This window comes from Danaus plexippus, assembly GCF_018135715.1.
Source record: "Danaus plexippus chromosome 22 unlocalized genomic scaffold, MEX_DaPlex mxdp_33, whole genome shotgun sequence".
NCBI lineage: Eukaryota > Metazoa > Arthropoda > Insecta > Lepidoptera > Nymphalidae > Danaus > Danaus plexippus.
Genome location: NW_026869856.1, coordinates 58,590 through 78,118, shown reverse-complemented (window position 1 = coordinate 78,118; position 19,529 = coordinate 58,590). Strand labels below are relative to the sequence as shown.

Sequence of the window (19,529 nt, the reverse complement as noted above, 5' to 3'; positions counted from 1 at the left end):
GATGAATTCTTCCTAATTATAACATAAATTAAAAAAATCTAATTGTTCCAATTTAACTTCCTCATCCAAGCCTCAACTTTATACGCAGACACTGTTCACCACAAACTGTGCCTATCGTGAGATAAGTTTGATACGGCAACGCTAGCACGATGTTCCTATTTTTAATTCAGGAAAAGTATTATTTTCATGTGTCAATGAATATAAATTATAGTTTATCAGAACTTTGGAATCTTGTGGTTGAGAATGTTATATCACCGGTTAATAAATATGTGACGTATCAGTGGATGATCCGCCCGCACATCTACCGCGACCATGTCGCCGTGTAATACAAGATTCCCGAAAATTGTGTCAACGTCTGAAAATAAACTTGAGAAGTCAGTCGATATCAGTGGAGACTATCTTCGGTTCGCGGAACTTTAAAATAGAACTCGCACGTTATAAAAGTAAACAAATGACTTCCTCTTAACCTGAAGCAATTACATCCTTACAGCTTCCTCGGATGTCAGGCGACCACTGACCACTGACATCACCTCAGAAACTGTAACAATACTCTGTTCGTATGAACCGTAGCCACGTCACATTGTTGTCACACACTACACAGCACAGTCCGGGAGACGGACTATTAATAGACGCCGCATGGTGCCTCATGAGCTCACTAAGCTGTATTTAAGGAAACGCGCTGTGTGATCCATATTAACCTTTATAACGACTGCACTAGGATCCTATTCCTATAGCAACTGGCGCCTCCTGATTTTGATAAAAATAGAAAATGGTTTATACGCGGGAGCTGTGTTGACTATTTATGGTGGTGAACGCGGCGACTGACTCCGGCCGCGTGGGGTTGGAAACGGCTATTTTGGACCACCACAGCTACACTACGATGTACCGATAACACACAGTTGAAATATTGTAAAGATTATTACATTTATGTTGCTTGTATTATATGTGATTGGCCTAGTTTCGATCAGTCAAATAATAATTTTGGCAATCGACACCGCTGTAAGATCGTCTAAAAGTAGTCTAAGTGGATCTGTGACGACACTGGGCGTCACATTCGTCATTCTATGATACGGTAAAGTTGCTGGGGAAGGATGAGGGTGTTGGAGTTTATAATTAGAAACAAAAGTCAATGAATGTATAAAAGAAATCATGTTATTTAATTAAATAAATTAACCGTTTATTTATTAATAACATTTCGGCGTGAGATCCACAACGATCCCATGTATAATAAAAATAAAAAAGAAAAATTAAATTTATATAAATTTTACAATAAATTAATTACATAACGATAGATGGCGTATATTAGATGTTCAGTTCTGTCAGGTATCACTACGTTCAACGTACAAAATGCTTGCGTTCCGAACTCAATACAAGAGAAACACAACACACAGCACTCGCTCACGCAGCAGCAGCACAGGCAACGGCAGCGTGAGGGTTAACGAGATGCTTAGAAGCACTTGCGGTGGACGATACCGGGACCGGACTCGTCGTACTCCTCCTTGGAGATCCACATCTGCTGGAAGGTGGACAGGGAAGCGAGGATGGATCCTCCGATCCATACGGAGTACTTCCTCTCGGGGGGAGCGATGATCTTGATCTTGATGGTGGAGGGCGCCAGGGCGGTGATCTCCTTCTGCATCCTGTCGGCGATACCGGGGTACATGGTGGTACCACCAGACATGACGGTGTTGGCGTACAGGTCCTTACGGATGTCCACGTCACACTTCATGATGGAGTTGTACACGGTCTCGTGGATGCCGCAGGATTCCATACCCAAGAAGGAAGGCTGGAACAGGGCTTCGGGGCAACGGAATCTCTCGTTACCGATGGTGATGACCTGACCGTCGGGAAGCTCGTAGGACTTCTCGAGGGAGGTGGAGGCGGCAGCGGTGGCCATCTCCTGCTCGAAGTCGAGAGCGACATAGCACAGCTTCTCCTTGATGTCACGGACGATTTCCCTCTCAGCGGTGGTGGTGAAAGAGTAACCCCTCTCGGTGAGGATCTTCATGAGGTAGTCGGTCAAGTCACGGCCGGCCAAGTCCAGACGGAGGATGGCGTGGGGGAGGGCGTAACCTTCATAGATGGGCACGGTGTGGGAGACACCATCTCCGGAGTCCAGGACGATACCGGTGGTACGACCTGAGGCGTACAGAGAGAGCACGGCCTGAATGGCGACGTACATGGCGGGGGAGTTGAAGGTCTCAAACATGATCTGGGTCATCTTCTCTCTGTTGGCCTTGGGGTTGAGGGGAGCCTCAGTCAAGAGCACGGGGTGCTCCTCGGGGGCGACGCGCAGCTCGTTGTAGAAGGTGTGGTGCCAGATCTTCTCCATGTCATCCCAGTTGGTGATAATGCCGTGCTCGATGGGGTACTTCAGGGTGAGGATACCTCTCTTGCTCTGGGCCTCGTCACCGACGTAGGAGTCCTTTTGGCCCATACCGACCATCACACCCTGGTGACGGGGGCGACCCACGATGGATGGGAAGACGGCGCGGGGAGCGTCGTCACCGGCGAAACCGGCCTTGCACATGCCGGAGCCATTGTCTACTACGAGCGCAGCAACATCGTCGTCGCACATTTTGAAGTTTGTGTGTTTGTTTCGGGACGCGCTGGAAGTTGACTCTACGGCAGCGAGACTGCGAGTGCGGCGGACAGCGGTGCGGGATGCTTATATACTGGTCCCGGGAGTGCTCGCCGCGCTCCATACAAGGCGCGCGCGAGTCGCCCGCCCGCCGACTCGCGTCTCCTCAGCCTACTACTACTACTACTACTACAACCCTGCTTCGGACGATACTGGGTTTATGATACACACCCTTCATAATGATGCTCTGTGCTCGGAGTACGGAGGCTCCTCTCAGACCTTTTCTTGAAGCAGCGTATGCCGCTCTTGTCCATTTCGGGAGTTAGCCCTCGCACGGCGCCTCTGTGATTTATATATATAATTATAGCTTAATAAATCTACGTTAAAGTTCCTTACCTTATTAGAGAAAATTTTAAAAATAACAGAAGTATTAAAACATTATGAATAAAATTATATGAATAAATAAATTTACAGGAAGAAGATGAAACCTAAGTCGTAATATACATACGTTATTAAACTATTACAAACTAAACAATTTTACTATAAAATATTTCGCATAAGTAAATAAATTTTGTTAAATTTAACATTTATTTAACATAATCCGTATTTAAAGCGAATCAAACAGTCTGATTCTTTCGTAGTTGAAAATTAGTTTTGTTAATAAAGATATGTTTCAGAAGCAAATATATTTAGTTTCGGTAACAGTTTATAAAAATTAATTTATATTACATTGTTAATTTAAACGAAAATATTTGACTTAAAAATTTGTTTAAATTAACGATTCCTATTAAATCGACACACAGACGATAGTGATAGTAGTTATTAAATGAATTCCTTCGATAAAACATCAATTAATACATGGACGGTTTATTTTAATGTACTCGTAAAGTTGCTGAAAGTCTTCTTTATCCTGTATACTTATTTCAATACTTTTTTTTCATTAACAATATTGAAACAAAAAATTCCACTTGAGATTCGCGCCTTGCATTATTAACTTGTAGCTATACTAATATTATTATTTTATGTTCCTTCGACAGTTTTTCTTTCGTCTTGTGTATCATATGTGTGTAACGAGATCAATACAAATCAAGTAGTTACTTTACAGAAAACAGAAAATTCAATAGACGAGAGATATTGGGATCGTAAGAGTCCCGAGGCATGAACTAGAATACATAAATCATAAAAATATGCCAAAGTTCATAATTATAATATTATTGGTCAATACTTAATATGCAATTTATTTTATAAGATTTTCTTGAAACTATTTCCTCTATATTGTGAAATGATTCCTCTAAAGCTTCAGTGATTCTGAAAGAGGATGGTGGAAGAGACGGTTATAAAATCAGCGATGTATTTGGTAATTATATTAATAGACTTGAGTGTGTTTGAATGCATCAAAGTGCAACGGCCGGGATATTCCTGGAGACAGGTGGGACAGACTTCAGACCAGAGACTGCTGTTCACTACATTACAGACTTACTACTGCAAACGAGACACGAACACATACAACTATAACTTAGATTTTAATAATATTTATATAACGTATAACTTACATGACCTATTTAACGGACGCAAACTGTTGGATTGAAAATTAAGAGAGAGTTCCGTTATGAATGGCGTACCCTCGATAAGAATGAGTAAAACATTGCTTTGAACGCAGGTTCATCTTTTGTCTACTTCATGTTAACATAATCATTCGCTGCCTTAAAGTCGGATATTATATTGAAATACTGTTTGACGAATGAATCGTGTTCAGCAGCTCGTGACTACAAACTGAACGTGTTACGTTATAACTATTATAACATGACTAAACTCTCACTGGCGATCTGAGTTTTGATGTCAGACGTGCAATAACGATATGATAGTTGGTGTAGGTACGTATACACAGAGCAACTATCTGCTGTTCAAGATGTCGATGCTGATCTGTCTTCAAGGAGTTTATGACTTATATAAAGGAACTCTCTGTTGTCAAATGTTTTTACTGACTCAAGGAAGATATAATATACTATAAAAGTCCACATAACATTATTATATGTTTCACGCTCCTGAGTGTTTTGTACAATCCTGTTCTCTTGTAAACGTTCATAAAATGGAATCCGACCAGTGCCATTCACTTTTTACTTCATGTGTTCCGAGATCGTTACCTTTCTTTATGTATTATTACATTTGTGTTAACAGAAATATATAAAGTATATTTGTATAATATCGGTTTTCCATAATCCAAGTCCTCGTAAGAACAGTGAGCTGCTAATTATTAAATACAATTTTAATGTATCGTTCAGTTTTGTTTAATTATTTTAATGATATCTGAATGAGTTATGTGTTGAGCTCGAATGTGAAGAACAACGTGCCAATACACCTGTCCCGCACGTTACTGGGAGACTTGGGAGGTGGTCACTGGTGGTAACAAAACACAATTGAAATAATGAATATAAAATTAAAATCTATTTAATTTGTGAAACAAATTTATATAATGAAGTTAGTAAGACCAACACTGAACCGAACATACATTCATATATAATCATAATACAGCGATCAGTTTGTCTGTTTATGTGCTCTTGTATAAGATATGTTCCTGAACACGAGCGAGCGGTGCAACGCGGTATAAATAGATAACAAGTTCAGTGCCGGGTGAGACACGCCGACTACAGACACATATACATACACATGTACATACAGTTACCGAACATGTAGTTAAGTAAGATATACATGAGAAATAAATATATATAATATTGTGCCTCGGTCATATAATATGTAATGACATTCCTTATAATAGCCTCCAGCCTCCGGAGACATCTCTAACAAAGAGAGAACCTTGAGAACGACAGGACTGAAATCGCGATAGGATTACATCCAGTATTACCGTAGTTATGTATATATGTACATGTATATGTACATATATACATAACATATACAAAAAATATAAAAACAAAGGAGTGTCTTCATAACAAGCTAACATTAAATAGGACAATTATTTTCAGGACAACGTGTTTGATATGTTGATATTTCATAATTGATCGCCGACACGGAGACGAGCTGGTGAAGTGAACCGGCGCCGAGGGTTTAGGACATATAATGAATGAGTTAACGAGTCGTCATGTTAGTATCATTAAAGCGTGCGTCTGTAATCTCATTGAACCGATAAATTGATACAGCTCCGACATTATACCGTGTAATTGGTGCAAATCGACTTGAAAAGAATAATCCCCATACACACTTTTTAATGGACACGGACAGCCGAGGGCGCACGAATGTGAACTCTTTTTGCTTACGAGAAGGCAGGGTTTGGTTTGTGTGTCTGTAGCGCGGTGGTGTAGTGGTGGAGGGTTCTCTGTGCTATCAGTTCCATGCGATATGAAACATCCCGATCAGGCGCTTGTGGTCATTGTGTTGTCCCACAGGTATCAGATGTTATAGGAGATTACAGAAACAAAAGAGATCTATTATATTTAAATGAAACTAGGCTTTTCTGATACTACGAGAAGTATAATTTAATTCGTAAGTTTCTGTTTATGTGTGTGTTTCTCTATGTTTGTTTGTGTGTGTGTGTTTTAAATGATAATAATAAATCAATCAGTATGTATTCCGACTCGTCGACTCGTACTGACTCAGTGACTCTCTCCATACTACTATATCTTCGAAGGTGCGGAGATTTAGACAGAGAATAACAAGTGTACAGAAGTCACAAACGAAGAGTTTGTGGTCGGTCAACTCACTAAAATAATTTGATTATTTCATGTAACCTCAGATTGACACTCGCGAGACGAGGTACGAGCCGAAGCACGAGGTGACAGTTTAAATATTCGCTCGAGAGTGCAAATTACAAACGATTCCAGTCTCAATACACTCGCAATAATAAGGCTTTAAATTGTATGCATATTAATTTTATTAGAACTTGTCTTTTTTAATGTGAATATCTTTTTAAAAATAAAATCACTATGACCGAGAAAATAACCATCAAAATATTGAAATAATGTCCTCACTCCCTCCCTACTTGTTGTTAGCTTAAAGATTTAATTTAGTTTATTATCGAAGATCTTCATTTTATTCTTCTAAATTAAATCTGTTTCGAAAACAACAAATTCATATAAAATCCTTAATTTTTGATTTAAAGTTTAATACTTACGAACACAACGACTTTTATATTATTTGAGGAGCAGACTGTTGTCTGGTATAGTGATGTACATAATATATATAAACAAGTCATATTAAATATATTTTCGTATGTATATTTCAATACGTATGTATAAAACTCGCCGTGTCGTGAGGTCCCTCTACGCGGAGATGATCTGTGTCGTGTGAGCCGGGCGGTGGACGCGTGCCTCCTCTAATTTGACAATCGTTTACAAAACGAGACATTCAATAAATCAATTAAAACCAAGCGAGTTTCTAATCACATCATATATCATCATCAAACTTCGTACAAACTATGATATTACCCTAGAGTGTGAAATCAAATTGAGTTGATTATATTAACAGCTTGTTCTCAGTATATACTTAGTCTCAAACTACAAATTAGACAATACAGAGTAACATAATACACATAGGTAGACCTGAACCAGCAGTAACAAGAACAGGACTTCTCATGTGCTGAATGTTGGAGTCACAGGTAGTAGATGTGCAATGTATTGAGGAAGTCACCCGATATAATATAACCTGAATACTCTGTGTATTATCATGACTACATCCTACCACATATAACAACCAGCGGTATATAGTTTCTTGGTCCTCGCGTGTAGTCACCCCTACGATAATATCTATCGCGGCTCGTTTGCTCTATTAATTGTCCATTGTTGTGTTCGGTGCCGCTCGTTGCTGCTCGCCGCCGCCCGTTGCCGCTCGTTGCCGCTGGTTGCCAATTGTTGCTCTTTTGGGACCCGCCACGTGCCTCTACGTCCTTATTAAGTTGACAGATTTTATTAGCTTTACCCTATTTGGATTCGAAATTTCTGTCAATTAAGCAATTGTCCGCAAATCGGGTGGAAGATTTCATTTGGACGGCTTTATTAAGTCAATGTGACAAAATTTATTGTGTGATGTTGTATGTGTGTGTGCCGATGTATTAAACATTTATAATAGCATTGAACAAATTATGATGAGACCAAGTAACAGCTTACAATCAGTCGAAGATCACTCTACGATGACATCCGCTCAGAATATATATTGGTGTCTGTCTATAATGAGTGTTAATTTTGTTTAACAATGATTGGCTCCACATACAGCTCCGGATCCAGGGTTCCCAATTCCCACGCCCGTGACTCTCCTTTCATCTTTATTTATGTTTACTGACTAAATAAATATAGTAAACAGAACGGGGTCCAGTGATTCTATCGTAGCATTGTAACTTATTATACGACTGTTCTATACATACGTCATATTAGGTATGTACCCACATACATAATATAAAAGTTATCTCTGTACCCGTGAGCGCGGACACACACACTCCTGACCTGTCGGCGAGTGACGCCCCTTGTACTGTTTTAATAACTTTTAAGTGCGACGTCACATGATAGATGTCAGGCCGAGGCGAGAGAGGTCTTTTTAAATCGATTCTTAACTAATGTTACATTTACAATACTGACAATTCGTCTCCCTCGTTCCATCATCGCTAGCAGAGTCGCGGTATAGTACATGTTATATTTCTCGTACAATATAATAATACAACGCGTGTCGTTTTTGTGTTTATTTCTTAAAGAGTTTATTTTTAAACGTGAGAGTGTTCATTAATATAACCAGCCGGGTGTATTAAGTATCATGAGTCTCATATAAACTATGAATATTCCTGCATGTATGGTTCATTAGCAACCTTCTTTATTATAACGTCTGTGCGTGTGTGTGTGTGTATCGCCTCACTGACACACTGACACTCTTTATAGATCACTAAATATAAGACGTTACCGACCGACACATACACGCGCTTATGTGTGGATGCAACAACACGAATGAAACGAAACTTCTCAGCATTCCATGGATTCATTGTGCGGGTGCCGGGTCCATCGCGTTGCAGGGAGGGGACCTCCAACAGTACCTGGGACTTGTGGCCCAGGTGTTAAACGCTCACTTCCACCGTCCAAGCTGCTCTCTTTACCTAACCAAATTTGGAACCAACCTACTAGGGCCGCCTTCGAAGTACGTTCTAAGAATGAGTTGATGTTAGTTCTGGACAGCCCAAGCTTTTAGTGGGTTGTAGAGAGGTTTAGCTGTTATGCCTCTCGCTCCCACCTTTACCGCGTACAAATTAACGCCGAACCTATTCTTAGTGAAATCGTTTAGTGAGCTCGTAATACATGTTGACCTTGATGGCATGGTCTTTGTGGATGTTGGTTTCCCAAGAAACTGTAAGCTCTGTTAACACAACGCAATTATTATTTAAAATTCGCCAATACTGAAATGCGTCTCGTCTGCACACTGACGTATAAATATCCTCTGAGAGTTTAAATTGTTTCTCAAACGTTTAATAAAAAATATAAAATTGACCACTATCCAAGTGTGCCTTACATCCCAACACCAATTGCTTAGAAGTTCCAACTGTCTCCCTTCAGATATAGCAAGTTCGTTTGGTACTCTTATCTGGGAGATTCATCATTGATTTCCCCAGGATATGTGTCTTGAAAACTCTCAGGTGTTTATAGAGTTCCGATGGCCTTTTTAGATTCATCCAATAACTATTGCGATCCCTGAATAAAGTTGATGAATCAGCCGATAGCGCGAGCTCGAACCACAACTTCGACATCATTATGACGTTTGCACCTAACTTTGACAAAAGGGTTTTATTAAAATCATAAAGGAGGAAAGGTGAATTGGAAAAGGGGATGTGTTTAGTATGTAATAGTGAAGTCATATGATATTCTGTTGATTCGCTTGTTGTGTATAAGTTGGGTTAACATTCAAAGATCAGGATGATGATGGCGTTGATAAACTTAACCACACTGGTCATCAGGTCTGGTCGCGGGGGGTGTTCGACAAAGTATTATTTTCAACGTTAAAAAAAGGATGATGGTATCTGTATTAACAGTGTATACAAAATATTTAAGAGTATGATGTTTACTACAAAAAATACGGGAATGCGTCACCTGGAACTTACCGTCACTTCCGTATTAGAAGTTAAAAAATATTGAATACATGAATAAAAATCACTCAAACAGACGTACAGCATGAGTCAATTGATTGATTGACATTAGATGTTTTATACAAGATACTACATAGGAATTCTAATAAATCTCGGGTCATCTTCTATGGAAGTCCACTAACAGTCAATGTTACTGCAAATCAATAGTTAGTACAATAGTTTAATATAAACGTCATATCGGACATTGAGGTAAACACACACATTGAGGGATCATCACACACACACGTATTATATGTTATGTGTGTGTGTATTTGTATAAATGTGTGAGGTTTATTTTCCATAATTTAATATATTTCTAATACTCTCTGTATAATATTTATCTCAGTGCATTTCCTCTCCATATAAACTATGTTCCTGTTAAATGCCACATTTATTGTTTCTCGCAACTCTCATAACAAGTGATTCAAAGGTTTCGCTTCATGTATTATATATTATTGTCAATATATATTAATTCTACTTATTTAAAATACGAAAACTTTTCAATTACATTATAGTTATGCTATAGGGTTTTCCATTAAGGGCGCTTGATCTTTCTTTCTTCCATCGTAGCGTGTGCTGTGTGGCACGTAGCGCCGTCCTGTTGAAACCACATGTTGTCCAGATCCATATTCTCGATTTCAGGCCAAAAGAAGTTGGTTATCATCGACCGGTATCGCTCACCATTGACGGTGACGGCCACACCATTATCGTTTTCGAAAAAATACGGACCAATCACGCCTCCGGCCCAAAATCCGCACCAAACAGTCACTTTCTGCGGGTGCATTGCCACTTGGTGAACCTCGTGTGGATTGGTCTCGTCCCAAATACGGCAATTTTGCTTGTTGACATAGCCATTCATTCAAAAATGCGCCTCGTCGCTGAAGATGATTTTTTTGCCAAAATCGGCGTCAACTTCCAACTGCTCTAATGCCCAGTCAGCGAACACACGGCGCTGTCTATGGTCATTAACCTTGAGCTCTTGGATCAGCTGGATCTTGTACGGGTGCAGGCTCAAGTCACAACGCAAAATTCGCCAAGTTGTCGTCTGCGAAAGGCCGAGTTCCTGTGCGCGACGCGGAATTGACTGCCGCGGGTTTTCGAGGACACTGTCGCGCACAGCGGCGATATTCTCGGCAGATCTCGCGTTACGTTGACGCACGGGAACCGGCTGATTGTTAACTGACCCGGTTGACTCGAATTTGTCCACCAATCGACGGATAGTCGACTCGGCAGGACGATCATCGCGACCGTAAAACGGGCGAAGTGCGTGGAACGTTGCTCGAACTGAAGACCCATTTTCATAAAACAATTTTATGATTTGCACGTGCTGCTCGACACTGTAACCTGCCATGGTGGTTTGGGAGGACGGAATGAATATAACACACTGCATTTGACAGCTGTCACTCAAACAACATGGCCGCAATCAGCTGTCAAAGTTCAAGCGTCCCTATTGGAAAACCCCATATATTGCTTGTTTAATGTCATACAATTTTTTGATTAAATATTAACCTTACGAGTATATGAACCAGGTATAAAGGAAACACTGCTGAGTACATTAAAAATACGAGTACATGGACGTTCTTCTGAAGCTGGCAGTAGGAGGAGGATTGCCATGTCTTCATTAAAACAGCTCCTGCTGTAACCGCTATCTCATGAATGTTTTATTGAACATTGTAAATTTAACCAACTTACAACGTTATTTCTAAGTACCCATTACAATCACTAATAAATAGTTTTCAGAACAATTATAACAACGTAAAGTGTTAAGTGTCGTTGGTTTAGCATCGAGATAATTATCATCGAGCTAAACAAAATGAAACTCAAGTAAAGAGATGTCCGTAGAAATATAGGAGAGAGTTGACGACGCCTTGGTTTAGACTAAAGCTGGTAGTACGAGCTTTATTACTAATACTATAGTTTACACTCAAACACTTGAAAACAGCTCTGTTATATTGCTGTTACAGTTTTTAATAGATGTAATAATACTTTTTATATTCATAAATCACTTTCTTAATATTTTTTAATTATTTTTTCTATTTTAAGCTCGTGTTCGTCATTGCGCCATTTAAGGCAATGCATGTCGTGTTGAGATCGCGCGATGTAAACACGCCCGTCACTATGCGCGTCGACACGTGCCTCTGTCGTAATGAGTGACAGAGACAGAAGAACAATTCCCCGGCCGGGCCACGAGAGTGACGAAGACGGGAGACCTGCATCACGACACCATTTCAGGAGAAACTCGCAGTGATGCAATTGGTAGGAGGTCTTATGTCATTAAATCTGGTCATTCGGATTTGTATTCTGTATCGTGCTGTTATGGTTTGTTTCTGTCTGCATTGAAGTGATTAGTTATTTCTGGATTTACACAGCACGGAACAAATTTCATTTCAACCGCTAAAAGTTTAAAGTGCAATTTAAATATTGTGGGCGCAGCGGGGGCCTGTATTCACAATTTAGCTCCCAACTTTAGGCATGACCGGGAGACTGACACGGAGCGACACAGAGCGACACGGTGCGACACAGAGGCGAACTCGCGCTATAAACGGTAACGGAACGATACACTGTGTCACGTTTTGTATTTGTTGGAAAGCTCCCAACGACCTACGAGATACAACTTATAATAACAGGGCAGGTGGAGCACGATTTTGGGCAATACGTTTAACTGAATTTAGACCCTTCCGTCCGACGATAGAGTACAATATAGTATGGCATGGACATTGACAAGATATTAATAGAACGTTGCAGAATGTGCAGGCTTTATTTGGTGAGAGCGCTTAAAAGGCTCGCAGTGAAGTTGGTTAAAAGGAAAATGAAAAACAAATAGAAGAACAGTATTGTTGTGGAGAGACTTAGTCTCTTACCTTTATATAAGGAGAGAGGGAGACAGACATACTGTATATATATAACCGGTTAGTGGTTAATAATGTTTGTATATAACGTTACAAGGTTCAGTTCATTCATTCGTTAATCGCGAGGCGGGAGTCCGTCAGTTGCAGCCTGGAGGGAGTCATCATTCACATCACGAGTGTTTAATGACGTCTACACTTATTTCTAAAAAAATATATAATAATAAAAAGTTCATAGTTCACAATATCGTATGCGATTCATCGCATTCTGCCGGCATCCAGAGCGGTACGCCAGAAAATTAAGAAATCGATGGCGGTAGGTGATAAATAACAGGACCAACTGACAGACACTCACATCTCGTCTGCCCGTGATCACGGTTGCTGAAACGTAACCGAAACGTAACCGAAACTGTATGTTTTAATATATACCGAATATGATATTGGTACGTTTATTGATACATTATATTTTTGTCGTTCAACTCGACTAACTTTCTAGATGTTCATTCATACAGACTTGTTCTTGATACAGACAGACACCCTCTCACAGCAGACAGGACCTGGACATCTGGACATCTTATGAAATTCACAATGACTATAGAAAGATAGTCCATAAAATATGTATACATTATCCACAACAGTACAGGATGCAGTCGTATGGTTTGTTACATCTCGAAATCGGTTTTCTGAAAATGCTTTGAGACGATCTTTTCCCACGATTTTAACATTTATCTTCAAAGATCAAATAATTTAAACAAAAACTCTACACACAGCACACCTAAACTATCCTCTTCAGGCCTTCTCCGACTAGCAAAAAATTAAAACAGCATCGCAAGTTGTTTAATAGTCGTTGAGAGATAATGATTGAGCCTGGAATCGGCTTTGTTCTGTAAAATATACAAAGAGAAGAAATACTCCCCGCCGGAGACACGATGAGCCGAGGTGGGGCCCTTTATAGGAATGTACTTCAAAAGAACAACATAATACAAACTAATAAAATGATGTATTTTACAAAAAAAAACTAATATGTATTCTATAATAGAACAGCCTCATTGAAGGTTCTATTGTACATTTCCGCTAAATAAGAGATCACGGCGGGTGTTACAGTCGCTCTACATTTGTACGTTCCTGTGAGAATGCGGTTTTTGGGACACTTTTTTCTAACAAACTGTTTCATATAAAAGACTCGGCGACGCGTGAATCAATAAATACTATTTAATTTTGTTCAAAAGACATCATCCACCATTTGTCCGGCCGCAGGATGTGCCTTTGATATAATTTACATTATTTTTTGTAAATTCTCTCGTATTACCAAAAGCATTTTATTAAAATTAATGCCACAGAAAAAATATATCTGGGTATTCAAGTAGAATAGTATAACTCTTTGCATGCTGTAGGTGTGCGAGGGAAATTAAAATTACAAATGTCTAGCAGCGGTTACAACAGGGAAAGATTAAAAAAACACCTTTCACATAAAACGAGTTATATTCTACTGTGAGGATGTAATGAGCGTCTGTTATTACTAACAATGTTGGAAAAATTAATCTTACAGAACAAAATGTTGTAACAAAACATTATGGGAGGGGACTGTTGATATTTATTTTGCGGTTATTACGACGATAGGGATGGGCCTCGCGTGTTATATCGATAAATATTGAATAAAAAAATTAAAATGGCATCCAGACGACCGCATCGATTGGTATCACAGTTTGTTATCAAAAAAATGACTTATACAGAACCAGCCGTCACAGACTTCCAAATTGAAAATCAATGGAGTAATAATAGATATTTTCAAATTGTTACTTTACAAAACATATTCATGTGTAATCCCTACGACAGCAGTTTAACGAAACCGAATAGTACTTTTTTTTTGCAAAAGACATAAATTTATAAAAAAATGGTCTTTGAGTCTATTAAATTTAAATAATCTATAAAAATATGAACATGAAATGAAATTCGCTTCCCTATAATGAGTGTGAGTACAAAGTCACAGTGGGGCGTCCTGCGCGCGCGCAATTCTATTCACAAGGAGTTATAATGAGCCGCAAAAAATATATAAATATTGGTTCATATTAAAATAGAATACGCTCCGGCTCACTCGGATAATTAACTCACAGGAGAGTTTACTGTAAAGAAACATGTCGCCTTATGAATATGCTCACTGAGTTGCTATCATCATTACGACGTTACATTTGTTTAATACGGTAATGTTCCAAAATCAACCTCAATTACAATACACATGTTATCATTCCACGGTAGGAACGTCTTTGACCCGGTGTATCTCAATCTATCCCGATGTGTATCTTTGCCTCTCTCTGTGTGTCCTAGTTTGGCCCGGTGTATCCCGGTGTATCCTACGCGGGTCGCCCTACTTCCATACAAGTATCTCGCTCCATGAGCCGGTACTGTGAACGTTTCCGTCACATCCATCGCCTTCCATTGTCCACGACCACATTTGTGACACTTTATGAAACTATTAACTTCTTTGAAAAGAAAATATATCTTATTGTAATGTACTAAAGTACAAATTATGCGAAATGTGGTAAGTTGTAGTTATTTATTTTTTGCCAAAAAAATTAAGATGAACTCCGAGAGATCTTCAGCTGTATCGCTTTGTAATAAGGTTTAAAATCCAGTCAGTGAATAATTGTCAGGAGGTGTGTTTGAGCGGTTATGAGGATTTGGTTACTAGTGTGTAATCGATACCTTGCATTTCTTTATATTTCTTTATATATTTAAGTTCGTCATTACAACAACTATAACAACAACGCTCGGTTTCATTTCCGTTCCGCGGCTCCTTTTGACTTTTCAAGTAGAAATATTATCGTGTACATAAACATTTGGATTGAAAATTATTATTTATTTTAATATTTTTTATAAAATTTTCTTTATTTTAGATTCACCAAATTATTTTAATGTTTAAAAGAAGATATCTTATTGACTGAAATTATTATTTTTTATTTTATTTGTGAATATTATGATGAGTTTAGTATTAGGCTAACAAACACTGTTTAAGCCGGAACACAAACGTTCTGAAACGATACTCACATAATAATGAATTTAACAAGAAAATTAAAATCTCTTAAGTTGTTCTGTCGGTGTGAGTAATCGGAGATTAACGTTTCGCTGATAGTAGTGTGAACGAATTGAGCTGACACTGAGGACGGGACGGTGGCCAGTGACCAGTGAGCAGTCGCCACCCACAGAGACTGTAACGCACACTTTTTTAGACGATTCTCGACCTTATTGATATGACGGTAGCAGTCCTGTAAGTCCGGATATAAGATTAAACGCTCGGTTAACTCGGTTTGTGTAAATATTTGTGTCAATTAGTCAAAATGTGGTGGCACATTGTAATTCTCAAATGCAATTTTATTGCCCATCTTTATAAATCCATAGGTTTTGGAACCTTATTATACAGTAATAGTCATAGTTATCGATTGCATGTTCTGCATACCAACCCGAGTGGTCGGTTGTACATCCTATTACACGTACTTCCTCTATCCTTAATCCTGATTCTCAAAGATACCATTGAAATATTAAAACGAAGAAAAACACAACAGAAAGTAACTTCCGACGTTACAACATAATGTAATGATCGTTAGTTAGTCCACAAAGGAGTTACTTTTCGTGACTGTTGTACTCCTTACGTTAATACAAAGTACATTTCTTGTGTGCGACTCAACTGTTATATGAGGAACAATTCATTCTGCTCATTTTTGTTGAATGAAAATTTAATAAGAAAACATTTTTTGCGATTATTATTATTTATTTTTTGGAATTCAAGAATTTAAGACATTAAAAATGTTTCCAAGCAACTCTTTGTACGATGATGTAAAGCACCGACGTATAAAAAGAGAAAGAGCAGTAATTAATTACTACTTAAAGTAGTCATAGCCTCAGGATCTCTAACGTAGTCTTTGTGAAGTAACAAATTGTATCAATGAATAATTTAAATTTGTATAAATACCATGAGTAAAAGTAAATAGTTCATGAAGAAAATATATCGGTAAAGACCGAAAACTATTGAAACAAAGACAAAAGGAACAGATGATAAGGAAGAAGTTATAGTATAGAAGAAGAGAGAATCAGTAGAACTCTCCGTCTGAGAGTTTCAAAGCGTAGATGTGTAACGATCTGAACTCGCAGAACTGGTTGGTGCACCATCCGCCGTGACCATCTGTGCACCGGCAGGAGTCACACTCGTCCATGTACTTCTCTCCAGGAACACACTTGAAGAACGGATTCTTTATCACTGGAACAACAACAGTCATAAGACTCCCCCCGCGGTTCGGTGACGTGTCTCTCAGCCTCTCGAACTCTCAGATGTGATGATGTGATCGTGTGTTCTAAGTAACTCTTCCACTAACCGGTACATCGCAAGCATGGTGTGCTCCGTTCACAAAGGGCAGTGACAGTGGGCTCGCAGTATACACACGAGGGCATCGCACGACAGGCTCCGGAGTCCTGAGACTCACACAGGAGACAGTTCCTGTTTTCGGGGACTAGAGACTGTGAGGTCTCCTCCTCCCAGTACTGGTGAGGGGGCTTAGGCTTCACGAACTGAGATACCACGTACCTTAGGATATAAATAAGTTTGCAGCTTAACATGCAGTCGTTTTGTGTCTATGTTGTCTCTTCTGAGCTTTATTTATTTAATGAAATACATTTAATACAAATGAATTCACTACATCAGATCCGTCCGTGATCCTCAAGACTAAATTAATAAAAACTGTCCCTATATTCCCTTAACAAGAAACATCTTCAAACACAATCGAGACCGCCGCTTTCATAGTATTATAAATATTTGATGAAAATAAATAAATTACCGTCAACAATTATTATCCTTTATATTGTTTACAAAATATTTCTCCATACGAGATTTGTCGGTCTATAAAATTAAGTGATTTTAAAACAATACGAATCATGAAACAAGAAGAGAAATCATTGGATTTGAAACTAATTTAAAACGTTTAACTCAATATTAAAAGCATTAAGTAGGTAATATAATGTGAGATCTCGGAGGGTAGCCTACATTGTACATGAAGGGTGTACTCACGCCTGACTCCCTGGTCTGTACACGGGAGGAGCTTGTTCTCCGCCGGCTCCCACCGAGCTGAGCGTCCCCGCCAGTGGACCGCCGCGGCGACCTTCTGACCGCCACATGTTTAATGTATATATATATATATATACACACACACACACATAAACATACACACACATAAACATACACACACATACAACCTCAGCCACTTAACTCCTACTTGGTGATGAAGGAGCTGATAGTTTACCTGATCCAATCTACCCAGCCCCGTCCACGTCCTCTCGCTGGTGACAGTTAAAGACAAAAAAGATTGGAAAAGCTTGAGTGATAAATAAGAAAAGGAGGAGAGGATTGGAGTATCAGACTCCCTTAGTCTTATTCTTAGCGAGAATATTATTCCGCGAATTGTAGTGGCGTAGTGTGGTTTATTCAAAATACCCCCAGGAGATTAGGTCAGAGAAGTTCTTCATCATGCACCAGGAGGAGCATATGATACAGTCATGTATCAGTCAGTGAGCTGTGTCCTGAGGTAATCCGATTATTTCATATTCATGTTATTATTATTTTAACAAACGTTAAATTTGTTTGTTTTTAAAACATCATCTGCATTGAAAAGAATAATTAAATCATTTTATATTTTTTGAATTTCTAGGAAAGGAACTAAAGAGGCGGAATATTTTCAAAATAGATGTACATATTTAAGTAAAATCAATCCATTACTGCAGTCCCTTTTAAAATATTATTATAAATGTTTATAAAAAATCTGTTTACTAGTCTTATAATTAGGTTTTTAACATTAAAACAATATTATCGTCGCGTCCCTAATCCCCGGAGGCTGAAGGTTCGTTCGTGTACTGATCGCGTCATTTCAAATATTTATAAAACACACCGTATACTCTTTCTACAGTCTAATTGAATCTCTTTAAAGTACGTCTGTTACCTCCCTCTCCGTAAGCGGCCGCCGTCACCAGGAAACCTCCGACAAGAAACAATTCAATCATATTTTGATTGTGTGTTTGTCCGTTCGTTGAGTTTAGAACCGAGTGTTGGCTTCAGTAATAAGGACTTCGACCAATTACTCACTATACCTTTAACTGTTTTATACAGATGTTTATAAAACTTTAACTTATTTTAACCTTTCGTCAGAGGTTCGGTTCGATATGAATTTATCATCCTTTCTTTAACTCATACTACTATCAATTTAAAAATATTTCCAAAGTTCTATTTATGGCATTGAATGTTCCGGTTACTACGTCATATTATGTGGCGTTGTTTCTCTGTGAGCCCGCAGCAGCCTGTATCACGGCCATCAATTAGTGGCCGCTCGTTAGCTGGCGATATTTTCGCGATACGCCACTGATTACAAGTTACATACAAAAAGAAAAATATAGTGCTGATATCCTCTAAAGAGCAACACTCGCCGCTGGCCGGTGCCACATCACACACTTCGTTGAGATAATAATGGAGCAATTAATCAAAGGATTATTGACTTGCCAAAATATCAAATTACATCAAATCTATCGGATGTATCATTATAATGTATAGAGTGTGATAACAATGATAAAGGTTGTAATTAGGTTCGTTATCACAATATAATAAAGCCGGCCCCGGGGAGAGCACTTCATGTATTTCACTCGTTCTGTTCAACATTACATATCTAATTCAATAAAGCCGGTCTCTATCATTGATCATTTCGTCACAATGATCAAGCGTCCATGTTATATTCAGCTTTTTGTTTTCATTTCATACAACTATTTAGTTATTTCTTTGTATCTTAAAATATGTTAATTTTTTTTATTTATTTCATAATAATGTATATAATGTAGGGTGAGCGTGTCGTGTCGCGGGGCCGTATGAGATGACAGCTGACAGGTTATCATAGACGAGACGTCACAGGACGACCAAGTCGACCAGGGCGGGCTACCAGGAGAACAGATGTTACTGACAATGATA

The 19,529-nt window shown here is 38.8% G+C and overlaps 2 protein-coding genes and 1 long non-coding RNA gene across 4 annotated transcripts; 1 reads left to right on the top strand and 2 right to left on the bottom strand.

The window, feature by feature from the left end:
- Positions 1-1,134: 1,134 nt before the first annotated feature.
- Positions 1,135-2,658, bottom strand: LOC116773461 (actin, muscle). Its single transcript, XM_032665907.2, has one exon. The coding sequence runs from the start codon at positions 2,576-2,578 to the stop codon at positions 1,448-1,450; it is 1,131 nt and encodes a 376-aa protein (XP_032521798.1). The 5' UTR covers positions 2,579-2,658; the 3' UTR covers positions 1,135-1,447.
- A 9,042-nt stretch (positions 2,659-11,700) lies between these two features.
- LOC133320422 (uncharacterized) lies at positions 11,701-16,555 on the top strand. The gene is made up of 2 exons (XR_009753789.1): positions 11,701-12,978; positions 13,065-16,555. It is a non-coding gene; the product is annotated as an uncharacterized LOC133320422 (long non-coding RNA).
- Positions 16,281-18,640, bottom strand: LOC116773713 (uncharacterized). Of its 2 annotated transcripts, none has more exons than XM_032666220.2 (4): positions 18,517-18,640; positions 17,592-17,685; positions 16,903-17,111; positions 16,281-16,787 (listed from the first exon to the last, which is right to left on the bottom strand). In XM_032666220.2, exons 1-4 carry the CDS (start codon positions 18,575-18,577, stop codon positions 16,621-16,623), a joined length of 531 nt encoding a protein of 176 aa, XP_032522111.1. In that variant the 5' UTR covers positions 18,578-18,640; the 3' UTR covers positions 16,281-16,620. The 2 variants fall into 2 exon arrangements, with proteins under 2 accessions (XP_032522111.1, XP_032522112.1); XM_032666221.2 differs by having other exon boundaries at positions 17,592-17,682.
- Between the last annotated feature and the right edge of the window lie 889 nt (positions 18,641-19,529).